The sequence below is a fragment of the Elaeis guineensis genome, chromosome 3 (genome assembly GCF_000442705.2).
Source record: "Elaeis guineensis isolate ETL-2024a chromosome 3, EG11, whole genome shotgun sequence".
NCBI classification, from domain to species: domain Eukaryota; kingdom Viridiplantae; phylum Streptophyta; class Magnoliopsida; order Arecales; family Arecaceae; genus Elaeis; species Elaeis guineensis.
Genome location: NC_025995.2, coordinates 113,892,850 through 113,905,943, shown reverse-complemented (window position 1 = coordinate 113,905,943; position 13,094 = coordinate 113,892,850). Strand labels below are relative to the sequence as shown.

The 13,094-nt window shown below is 36.7% G+C and overlaps 1 protein-coding gene across 1 annotated transcript; it reads right to left on the bottom strand.

The window, feature by feature from the left end:
- Nucleotides 1-5,109: 5,109 nt before the first annotated feature.
- LOC105040772 (uncharacterized) lies at nucleotides 5,110-13,023 on the bottom strand. Its single transcript, XM_010917458.4, has 5 exons — nucleotides 12,867-13,023; nucleotides 6,902-7,163; nucleotides 6,596-6,795; nucleotides 6,308-6,495; nucleotides 5,110-5,688 (listed from the first exon to the last, which is right to left on the bottom strand). Exons 1-5 carry the CDS (start codon nucleotides 12,959-12,961, stop codon nucleotides 5,402-5,404), a joined length of 1,032 nt encoding a protein of 343 aa, XP_010915760.1. The 5' UTR covers nucleotides 12,962-13,023; the 3' UTR covers nucleotides 5,110-5,401.
- Between the last annotated feature and the right edge of the window lie 71 nt (nucleotides 13,024-13,094).

The following is a 13,094-nucleotide window of genomic DNA, read 5'->3' as shown; positions in this document are numbered from 1 at the left end:
TCACGTACTGCTTGTTCTAGCGAGCCCGTGTGGAGTTGGCGAGATGTTTATTTTAGGACAGGTTGCATCTCTATTTACTTCCTTGCATGCATGTATCCACCATAGGAGCACATAATAGCCGCCTTGAGATCCATGCAGATGGATGAATTATGGAATTTGGAGTGTCTTGAAATATGTGTAGGATGTGATCTATGTTATGGAAGAAGATCAAACATCCTTTCATGCGAAAGATCCAATATGAATTTTGGTTTTTAAGAACCTTCCTTGATTGAATGAGATCTCAACTCTGTAAGTCCAAATTTCATTATGGATCTATGGAACTTTCCAAGTTGCTGAAGACGTCACGCTATCAATAAAAAAGAAAATTAAATACACTTGAGAAGCAATGCATGGAAATTTTCCATCCTAAATAGAATATAAGTCAAATGAACTTGGACCTTAAATTTTTAATGGAGAAATTAAAGCATAAACATTTTATAGAAAGCTATTTCTCTCTTCTTGCTCCAGTACGTGCAAAATAGTACTTATCATTAACAAAATCAAATCTTGCTATCTTTCTCCATGTCCATTCAATACAATTGGTTGATGATCTAAGTGCATGCATAACTATGCAAATTCTATGCATAACTTGAAAGTTTAAGTCTCATCATCCAATTTGTAGCTTTCATCACAAACTAAGGTTTGACATATGTGATGCTTGCAACAATATAGACAGCTATATTTCCAACAAATGTGCTGTCACTAATTGCAAAACATATTTGATGGATAGGTATAATTATATAGCTAGTTATCATTTTTCTATTTTTCTGTTTTAAGTATGTGAATTAGAAAGCATATGATTCGATAGATAGCTCTGGTCTATCATATACCATGCATGTGTTATTTATACAAGACGCACAGCCAAAGGTTTGATAATCAAGTGAATCTTGTCCCGTGCCCCAAGTTACTACATACTCTCCCATCATTTTAGAAGGATAAATTATATACATACATACATATGTATGTATGTCTATATATATATATATATATATATATATATATATATATATATATATATATATATTAGCGGGTAGAAAGAAAATCAAGCATAGGCAAATGTGTTAGTAAGCCGGTGCATTTTATTAGTTCTACAGCATAGTCATGAAAATAAATGATTGTCATTAAATTTTATTAATCATACAAAAAATCTTCCATTTGAAAATGAAGGTCCACATTAGTGCAAGCGATCGTTAGCTGCATTATGTCCATAGCTTAGCCAATAGGTTGATCCAACCGCAAAGCAAGATGCATCAGGGTGGCTAAATTAGGAGAGAAAAAAAAAAAAAAAACACCATATGCGTGTTTCCGTATTTGTTGCTTTTTGATTGGACTAATATTCCACCAACACAGGAGTAGATCTGATATGACTAAAAACTATACCATTAGGGCTGCGGAGCCCTACTTCACTTTCTCTCTTGAGTGGAATTATTTATCATCCACTGGGCTTTTGGGTTGTTTTTTATTATTATTATTATTTTGGTGACAAGGTTGCCCAGCTTTCAGAGAAGCAGATCTGAAAGAGGGCAAGCATGAGATGTGGTGAATCTCTGACGGCGTAGTGCACATCCGAGGTGTGCTGCGAGCGAGCACGCGTTCTTAAGAGTCCAAGGCTTTCTTCTTCATGCCCAGTTGCCCACCATGATATCGAAGTCGAGCCCCAGTTGTTCATCATGTCACACGAGGCATAATTCACCCAGCTTTCAACAGCTCACGTAGCTCGTAGCCTGCCCACCTTTAACTCCGTGGGTCCCAGACTTCCGAGTCACACATCTCGTGTCCATTACTAAGATCTGCCGCTACGAAAAGATTGCGAGGGAAGCTTCAATGATGTCGCCTTAGTCCATGCACGCGTTCTTAAAGATAAGTACTTGCTCGCACAAAACAATATTAAAACATGGAGTAATCGTCAGTCCTAATGCCTTTTCCAATCTCTCTCTCTCTCTCTCTCTCTCTTTTTGCGGTGAAAAGGGAGGTATAAACGGTCACCTGGCCTTTACTATATTTCAGAAAAAAAATTGCATCAGTTGTGGATCTAAATTTTGAATGGAGAACTTGCTCTTTTCATTAGAAATACAAAGGATCGGAGGAGTTTATCATTCAATCTCTTGCAAGCTGTCCTAATATACTTTTGACTTGAGGCTAGATATCTCCAAGTTGAAAGGGAAGCTTATGATTGCAAAGAGTTGATCATCCATTAAGCAAGCGAACATCGTCTGAAACAGTACCGTAAGCAATGGAAGATGACTTGTTGAGGAAGATTTTGGAATCTATCTCTCTCCAACAAGCCTATGCTATGCCTACATCTAACATCAAAATAATAGATTGTGGAGCTAGGCTTTGTGAGATTTCTCTTACTAGAAATTAAGTCTTGTGTTAGGCATTGCTCCCTTGAGGATTGGGATCGGATAATTATGGGATGGAGTGACAGGCTATATGTTCAATCATCTGGGAAGGCACGCTTGCATACACCGATATTGCTTTCCGGCTAAGATTTCCTGCAGGACAGCGGCGCAAATCTCAAGTTTATCCAACATATATAACTACACGAAGCATTCATATAATTATGCTTTTCTTCACGCTACGAAACATATTTTATTAAAGTCACCATGTCCTACAACTTCCGCACAAGCATCATCATTATTTAGTCATGATATATTAACTGGCAGTAATAGGTTAGTCGGCTTTTCTATGACAACTATTTCTATGAACTATCTGACTGGCGGTATCTCTTCTATGGCACCTTATCTTTCCAACCCAGCAGTCGTAGGTTGCTTTGCAGATTCATGGTCTTCATCACATTATAACTTCCAAGAAGTAGACCAGAGCAGACAAATCCATAAGCAGTTTGGGTTAATCCTCTACCTGACAAGGATTAGCAGGCTATAAGGAATATGTTAGCAAAAATTTCCACGCAACGCAGTTAAACAAGTTCAAGAATATGAAAAATTGAGCTTAATCCATAATATTGTTACATCTATCACTTTAGCAATCTCGGCTGAATTTGTTCAGCTTCTCTACGAGGAGTTCACATCATCAAGGCCAAATAGCTAGTAGACCTTGTGTAACTGTGCGAGCTTTTTAAGATGGCCACCTTATGTAAAGGCTCAAGGCAAGACACTTAAAAACAGCTTCTTTGCTTGCTCTGATAAGCCATTACTTGTGGTAAACAAGATAGGATGCTCGGAGGGCTGGTCCTGATATTTTTTAGACCTGAGATCAAATAAAAAAATAATTTTTTTTATTAAAAATTAACATACTTTAAATATTAATTATCATTAAAAAATTAATCTACGTGCCATAATTTCTTATAGATATATTCGTTAAGTAGCATGTAAAATTCATCATTAATCTATTTAATTATTTTTTTATTATAATATTATAGAAAATCATCCTTGCATTCTATTGAAACATCAATATAGGACATGGAGTCTCGATCGATCGCTCAATTCAATCTACCTCAGAGCCGGCCCTGGATGTTCGGACCTAATTTACAAGCGATCGTGGCTGAACCCAATGCCCAGATATCCAGCTGCATCCAGAAATTCATCAAAAACAGATATTGATCAAAGAAATAACACCACATTATGTATATTTTTGCGCTATTTGTAATGCAGAACAATGGGAGGTTTGATAAAGAGACACACCACTGAAATAAATGAACCAACACCAGATGAGTCACAGCCATTAATTTTTGCTTCACAGTGGAAGCAACCGATGAGTAAAATGCATGGGTATCCATGCAGAAGCAATCATTTAGCAACCGACAAGTACTGAATAATTGTATGTTGAATATGCATTGCTGTTTCTGGTCATTCTTTGCATTCTACGACAATAAAAATAACTGAAACTCAAAATAGGTGCATACAGGCATGTTGCTGAGTCCCTACACAGACAGGGTATATCAAACGGTTTTTTGAGAACGCAACATGCCGAATCAAAATTTAGAGCTTCAATTTACCATCGAAAGAGAATAAACTATGAAACTTGATGAAATATGTTTCATTTTAAAACTCAAACCTAACCTGAAAGGCATGTTAATTTAGAAACAAATTTTATATTTCAAATCAGTTTCAGGTAGCATTAGTAGGCCATCAGGGCCCCATCATCATCCCTAGTTCGAGATCGGCTTATTCACTCTTGGCTTGAAATTAACTGAGTTTAACATTTTGGATTAAATATTTTTCTACACATTAAAAATTGAGCTTGCTCATATGTACATATTTGATATCCTGAAATCAAATCAAACTTAATTTTTAGGTTCACGCTTGATTTCGCTCAATAAGTTTGAAGTTCAGAGTCTTATTTATGCATATACCACCCCGAACCCATTTAGACCCCCCTTCGAAAAGCAGCACGTCAATATTTCAATCTTTACCATTTATGTCAAATTTTGGATTCCATTACTGGGTGTACTTGAAAGGGGGGCCTCAAGAACTGTAACAAGTGTGGCCATAATTTTAAACCTTGTTCCAGATAAGTTATGTTTAGATGGCCTGTAATGGAAAAGACCTTGGCATCTCAAACGCAACATCTGACAATAGTGGAGGAAAACCCTAGAAAAGCTGGAGAATCCGCAGCCCTGGAATGATGGGCATCCGTGCAAGTGTTCATGACATTTAGATTGGTTACCATAGTCCCTGTAAACATGAGCATGGTACTTGCATTGCGTTCACTATAGTGAGCAATGCAGGTGTACAAAACCAAATGCCATATCATGCTATCTTTACATAAACATACCAAGGCATTCAAAATGCCCTCAATTCTCATGTCTCTTACAAGATCTGGAATGCCTTCTAAAGAAGCCAGTTGTCAGCGCACTGCAAATCAGTTGGCCCCTCAGAATTACCAGCTGACTTGTTTCAGTTTAAGCGCCCATTGTTTGATCAGTAAAATTTCATTACTTCTCTGCATCCAGAGGACTAAATGATCCCTAAAAGCTTCCCCAGGGCATCCCAATTCATCCCTTTCGGGCTGGTTTAAGGCTGGAACCTCTTTCAGATTTAGAAGCACATCTTTCTCATTCCGGATATTCTCCATTGATTTCTTGAATGTTAAAAAATCCACCAAAAATGGAAAAAGGTTCCAAATGCTTGCCTTTTCACAATGTCAGCAAAAGATGGTGAACAAACTGATTTGCACCTCACCTAAAAACAACAACACCAGCAGCAGCATGATAATAATGTGTTGCTTGCTGACATAACTACAAATTCACATACCAGAAAAACAAAATTCGGAAAATGGGGACAACAGAATCTGGCAGTCTGGAATACCAAAACCCTACACTTTAGATTACATTTGTTAGTACAGTGGAACAAGGGAGCTGCTTCTTCTTCATCTTGGTAAATCTCCCAGAACCAATTGATTACTTGGCCTTCTTAACAAGAGCTGAGGTCCGGAATACTGCATCATCCTTGATAAAGCTCCACCAGAGATATGTGAGAGGGATGGTGGCAGCATGCCACAGAGCATGGGCATCAGCATATCCCATGTAAGGAGGGAAGTCATAGATTTCCAAAAGCATAGAAAGAGCAATACCAAAAACGGTTACCCACAACTTGACGCGTGAAGGATGACGAGTTATACCGGCCCAAATCGCCCAAACCAGAAGTGTAGTCACACCCATCACGAGACAGACTTTCATGTTCCAACCTGACAGTATGAAGGCTATCAGACTTGCCAATAAGAAAGAAATCTATGTGAACCTGTTAAAAAATTGTATGCTGACAGAAAATAGGGTTTGATAGATTAGGTTTTAAAAGCATGCCATCAATCAAATGTATACATATCCTAGCAGTCCGATGATTCTAAAAGAAAACTTTGCTTGGCAAACATTTCTACGGGTAAAAAAACAAGAAGGCTTAGCTCAGTGATTCAAAGTTTCAAACTACAGCACCTGCCTAAAGTACCTGAAAGGTGAGCACCGACGAGACCACTGATAAAAAATTATGAACTTAGAACATTAGCATAGAAAAAATAATAATAATATAAAATCATGAATTTTGTTGCCTCCTTGATACAAATCAGCACTAGATAAGGTGATAATATAAGTCAACAAGCCTGACAACAAAGATAAAGTTATTGCTGTAGAGATAATGAAATCACCAATAGATATAGATGTAATCAAGACTTTACTCTCCATGAACTATAAAATAGGGACCACAAATCTGAGATTATTATACACGTTCCAGTAGAGATCTGTCAAATTTTCTTATGATGTCAACATTCAAATATTAGGTTAAATTTTTAAAGAACTAAAAAAAGAACCTACCATAGTCAAGTTGATAGAAGTTGAGATACAAGATATGTGTTGTCACAAAGGCCAAGATTGGGGCTGCAAACATGACCCTGGAAGCCTCATCCTTAACATTAAATGTCCTTAGTAAACAGAGAATCAAGGAAAAACCAAGTGAAGCCACGGCCGATGAATAATCCAACTTCTCTGTCAAGTCAAAATCTCTGGAAAAAGTAAATAAGTACCACCATCAGACTGAAATATCACCTTACCCTTGAAGTAACCTCCATCACAGTAATCTACAAGAGAACTCAAACAGCTTACCGAGTGTGGAATATAGCACTCCAGAACCACGCATTCATTGATAGGACTGCATAAATATGCCATAAACCAGTATATTCATAGTATGTCCTCTTACTCTGAGGCCTAAGAGGCAGCTTGTAGTTTACTAAGAGGAAAAAAGATAGCCAGCCAGTGAAATGCATTAACAGATTAAGTGCAGAGAGAACAGCAGAAAGAGGCTCCTGGACAAAGTAGCATCATCATGATAGTACACACATATGCACTGCTATCAAGAATATGAACAAGAAGAACAAACAGCCAAAAACGAAAACTGTAACAATGACAAACCTGAAACACAAAGACACGTTTGAAAGGCCATTTCCCATGATACTTCACAGGACTGAGACCAAGTTTTTCCCTTTCCTTTTCTCTTTGCATCATGCAATTGTACCGACAGTCGCTTTTGCAATTCAATTGCTTCCACTGCAAGTAAAGTGGTTCTTGCATATACCATGGACTGTTGACAGGTATCTCATTGGATGGAAACTGGCAATCCTGGATGGAGATGTCTCCAATGATTCCTGTCTTTTCACATTGCTCGACACAAGTTCTAGCATTCAAAGAAATGTCACTGGGTGAAGATACACACTCTAAATCATACACATGAGTCACTTGCTAATATCAGCAAGGAACTTTGAACATAATTTGGTAGGTCATTAAACTGGCACATCACATTTTAAGTTTAACCCGGTTCATAAAAATATTAAAATCATCCAAAGGAAAAAAATCAAGGATGTAGAATGTTATAGCTACCCAATATTAATTAGAAAATGTGGCAGTTCAAGATTCTAAGCTTACATATAAATTTTCTACACCTCAAAATGCAATAAAGTAACATCAAAAGACAATGCCTAGTTGAATACAGGCAAAACCTAGCATCTAAAACAAATCGACCAAGTTGTAGTCACTATGTTTCTGGCTGATCCTATTTGCACTTCAAGGTTTGGATTTCTTGAAGTTCTGATCACTTGAGACACCAATAACTCCACAAAATAGAACAGCATCCTTCCCACTTCTAAATGAAAGCTAAGATCTCTGTTTCATCTTGTGCTTGCACATTTATCAAAGGAATTAATAATCTCTCCTAGGCTATCAAGTTGTAAGGTAGCAGCTCTAAGCTATATTCGTCCATACATATTTTTATGTGTATGGCATGGATGTTTAATCTTGTTAGGTTTCTAAAGGTAATCACATCAAACCCTCGTACAGATGGATGGATGGATCATTCTTCATGCATTCTTCTATGAGGTCCCACCTCAATATGCAAAAGGAAATTAAACCAAAACGCATGAGAATCCAAATTTGTGATGAACAAATCCAGAAATGGGTTGTAGGAAGTAGACTTATTCACAAGTTGGGCGGCATGCTCGACCTGCTTGGGCTCAATACTTTTTAGTTGAGCTTAGGCCAAAGTTTTAGGCCTAGCAGGCCAAGCCAAGCCTGGAAAATAGGCCTGTCTAGTAAGCAGGCTGGGCTCGAGCTTGGGGATCAAAGCCCAACCCAAGCCCAGCTTGGCCTGAATTTCTTTATTTTTCAAGTACCATTTGCTTATGTTTGATGTATTTGTAGATTTACTTGACAATTGTTGTTGATATGTGAACTTAGTGGGATAATCGAGATGTTATAGATTGTTGACCATATCTAATTATTCATATGTAGTATTTTTGAACATTTTAGTATTTTAAGCATTTTTAAAAAATGGTCATGAACCTTAAGGCCCGGCTAGAAGCCCTAAACCTAGATAAGGGCTGGCCTTGGGCCTGGATGGTAGGCCCAAGACCTTCGGGCAAAGCCACCCAAGCCTAGCCAGGCCCATGAACACGTCTATTAGGAAGTGGCTACAAGGAGAGGTGGTTGAATCCACTAATGAAGAAAATGAAATACGAGGAAACCAATTTAAAACTAATCTTGCTCAATATTAGCTAGAATTCAATATAAAATTTGACAATCTCATATGTTTGATGCCAATATATTTTTCCTGAACATAGAACTTAAACACAACATATAATAAGGCGAAAGCTTCCTTAAACAAGATAAAATCAATAGATGTTAAACTGAGAAATATATTATTATATTGTATAACCAAGAAAAATGACTCCATAGATCCCAAACAGTCTAAAAATGACCCAAAATATACAGATTCCCGGTATAACTGAAGATGATGAAATTTTATTATGCATATCGCCAACATTTAAGGCAGTATGCATGAACCCAATTGTTAGATTACTAATATCATGGAAGACAGCAAGATGCTACAGAAGGCAATTTTCTGTCCTAAAAATAGGCTGCAGATGTTCATCTCAACCTCAGATCATGAAATCTAAGATGATGGAATTTTATTATGCATATCACCAAAATCTAAGGCAGTATGCATGAACCCAATTGTTAGATTACTAATATCATGGAAGACAGCAAGTTATGCCACCAGAAGGCAATTTTCTGTCCTAAAAATAGATTTCAGATGTTCATCTCAACCTGAGATCATGAAATCTAAGGTCTTGAGTACTGATTATGTCAACATTACTCCTCCATTGTGTGGGAATCATGCTAAAGCTCATGTCATTCTAAGTCACTGGAGGTAAAGAGTTATATATGACCATCTATTTGCATGTATATATGTATGTATCTAACTTTCTGACAACATGGTCGCAGATTTATATTTTTAATTATTGATAGCAAGCATGTGTCTTGATTATTTAACAGATTACAATATCATCCAGTACCCCAATCACATGGATTAGTTATGCAGGACATCTAGGTAGAATGGACCAATCCAAATTCTACACTTCTGACAACCCCAGTGCTGCAGCTTGATCATTCCCATTCTGATACAAGGCAGTGCATCTGAGGACTACTCCGAATTCTGTGCTTCCGACAATACAGTAATGCAGCTTGATTTTTTCCACTCCAAGAAGCAGAAAATTAGAAACTAATGCTACAAGCCATCTTATTAGTCAAACATTTTGCATGACAGAACCATGATAAGATTCATCAAATCCATCCATAACAACCCATGTATCTTTCGAAAGACAGATATTCATATGCCACAAGAACTGGCATTCTTCGAATGAAATTCTGAAGACATCTCAGTCACAATATTTTTGCAGAAAATTCATCCAACATGAATTGTTGAATTCAACTCCATCATACCCATGTAATCCTGCAAGTAATTTCTCGATCATATAAAACTTGAGAATCCACAATTTCTTTAGGAAGATTGTTTATTAACTGCAGATTCCTTAAGGCTCTTGAAACTAGTAATCGTTCAAATGATAAGTTCAAATGATAATTATTGTTCCTCATATGATGGTGGATCCGGGTCCTCTACAACATAATAATATCCCTTTTAAGGTCAACTCTCAACACAACCAATATCTACATTGTTTTTCTTTTAAGGACAATTGTCAATGAGATCAATATCTCAATCATTTTCTTCTTCCTTTTTTCCTTTTTTTTTGAAAGGTATAGTTTAACCGTTCTTAAAGTGTCCCTCCCCCTAAAAATCCATATTTTGTTCTGCACAGTTTTTAATTACAATTTTGACTTGTGTTCATGATTGCCATATTGAAAGCTATTATTTGCTCCTGGCAAGCATGACATAATATTATAATGGCTGAAAGAAGATCCAATAGGAAGGAACAAGTTGGCATTGATACAACTAGCTGATCTTACCTTACTTGGTACTTCAAATGTAGTTTCACCATTAGAATATTTATTTCTCACCATGCACAAAAACTTTGCTTGGATATTTAAAAAAAAAAAAGATCCATTTCAATTGCTAGTAAATCATGCTGGAAATGAAATATCAGTTTTCTTATGACCAATTACGCTTCAATATCTAAACACAAATCACTTGTCACCAGAAAATATTAGTCTTATGCCATTGCAATTTGTCCATTGTATAAGCTGCAACTCTTAACCAGGCAGCCTAATTTTGATGCATATGCTTTGTTTTTCTTAATCCCCATGTATGTCGAATCAATTTATCACAAGTACAAGTTTAAAATTTGAACTTCTCATCTAAAATAACCTATTCTTCACATACAGATCTTTTCCTTTTAGATCTTCTTATCCTTCTTTTATAGCTCAATCCATATATGGGTATTACTTGAGTTTTAAATCTGATTGAAACACCCTTGATATATTTAATGCATCTACCTTCTATAAATACAATTTTAGTTTCAGCCTAGAACTAGCAAGTTACAGAAATTATTATACCAGATAAACTCAAAATACAAGAAAATTATGCAAGCTGACTTTGCCTTGCTTTCTTAGTTTTTCTCCTTTATTTTTTTAATATATATATATATATATATATATTCTAACCTTTTTGACTGAAACTTGAAGCAAAACCACCAAAACCACTTAAATCAAAATCCCTACCTAGGAGGACTGAGGCCAAATTTTAAAGCTGCACCCCCACCACAAAACACACAGAAAAAGGAAAAAAAAAAAAAGAAACAACAGCAAAGGACAACTGACACACATTAACCAAAAAGTAAGCTTGTGCAATAAGCCCATTACTAAAACCCTAAGGGAAATTGCTGGTTAAGACAGACAATGAAATGCTCTTGATAAAGGTTTGCATTGTACACTGCATACTGTTTCTGCACTTGTATACAAGGAATCTGTGCCCCAGTATTGAGGAAGACTCTATGCGTTTCATATTCTTTGATTCAGATGCTCTTTCTCTAGAGTATGTGCCTACAAAGATCTCATAGATGCGCAAATTATAATTTCCCTCATGATTGATTTTTTGTGCTTTGCAATATAAGAAGTGAAAAACCTAAAGCTTAGAGTGTGGTGCACTACCACAAAACATGACTATAATTTTCATCCTTCTTTCTTCATGGATGATACAAACCTAAAGGTACCTAGGTCAGATTAATGAGTAAAGTATGTCCACTACCAATTTATAAATATCCTAAGCATTTTATGTAAAAGTGATAACATAACATCTATGACAAATGAGGATTTCACATAATTCATAAAAGAAAGAGTAAGCACAAAACAATGTAAATACTGTAGAAACCCAGAGAGATTTGAGGCATCATATATTCGCGTTGCTTTAATTGAAAGAAAATGGCATATAACAAAGTCATTCATGTTCTATGTAACAAGGATTTCCTTCACTGTAACGATGCATGGAAGATAGATATCATGAGGAGCTCGCAACTAGTCCTTGCAATGTAAGCTTTAAATGGGAGAGTAGGACCTGGCTGAGAATCTACACAGGAATCTTGAACCATAAGCAAAAGGAGCTGCTTAGATGGAGGAAACAGTCAAGTCTGGACTTTTCAGCAAAATAACAGTGTGCAAGATGGCAATCTACGAATCCCCAAAGAAAGAGGGATGGGACCAATCAGTGAAATTGTCTAGTTTCCAACAGGCAATATGTTAAAAGTCTGACAATTCCTCTAAAAATCTCCAAATTTTATCGGACTTTTCGGAAGAGATGAGAACTGTTTGATAAATCTATAAAGAACATCACATTGGTTTGTCGTAATAGCTTCCATATAGTGCTTCTTTTACTAGTAATATGGTTATGATTGCAAAGTACAGCTTAAAAGTGCCATCCTTCTTCACCTAATTAACCGCTAGATTCCTTTGGGAAATGGGAAAAAAATGAAGCATCAAAAACAATAACTGGATCTGCTAAGAAAAGTTCAATAAATTTCAAGAGAACTTCTAAAGACATGATCAGATCCTCCCCAACCTTAGGACTATAGAGAAAATTTCCATATAACCTAAAGCATCTCCAAAAAGGGGCTTTTTTGCACCCCTCCAAAACAATAAAAAAAAAAATTATATTACTCAAAAATAAAAGAAGAGACGTACTGCGATGCTCCAAAGTCAACTTTAATGTTGATGATCAGTTGACATGATACCAAAACTAAAATAAAAATCGAGTCAAGATTATCTTCCGAGAAGATAACAAGACCGATCCAAATACAAACGTTCTTTATTTATATTGCTTTCATTTGTCTTTTCTCCTTTCAAAAAAAAAAAAAAAATCGCTCCAGCAATCTATGAGGAATCCAAAAGTAGAAAAGTCAGTTCCAGGTCAAATCTTAAATCAACCAAGAACTCATCATTCAAAAGAGAAATCAAGTTCTCATGAATTGCTTCAAGGTTGGAACAAATCCATACAGAAAACAGTTCACCGTTTAAAGATTGACACTAACTAGGGTTTTTTCTCAAGAGTTTCTTGAGGAACACGGAGGCGATCAACAGGGAAAGAATGGAGGAGTACCTGTAGAGCGGATCGAAGTCACCTGGGCTGGCGTCGAGTGCTTCGAAGAGGCACCCGAGTGCCAAAAGAAGCGCGAGCCAGCGGCGTGCCTCCATCTCACCAAGAAAGAAAGCTATCGCGAGAACAATCAAAGAGTGAGCGAAACGCTTATAAAGTAGAGCTGATCACGGGCCACGTACTCCGTCCGGCCCAAGCCGCAATTTACTAGTCTTGGACACCAAAAATAGG

Coding starts and splice junctions, on each gene's coding strand:
- LOC105040772 (XM_010917458.4), bottom strand. CDS start 12,961: ATGGAGGCACGCCGCTGGCTCGCGCTTCTTTTGGCACTCGGGTGCCTC. Junction 6,796..6,901: donor AACGTGTCTTTGTGTTTCAG/GTTTGTCATTGT, acceptor TACTTTGTCCAG/GAGCCTCTTTCTGCTGTTCT. Junction 5,689..6,307: donor CTTCTATCAACTTGACTATG/GTAGGTTCTTTT, acceptor TCATACTGTCAG/GTTGGAACATGAAAGTCTGT.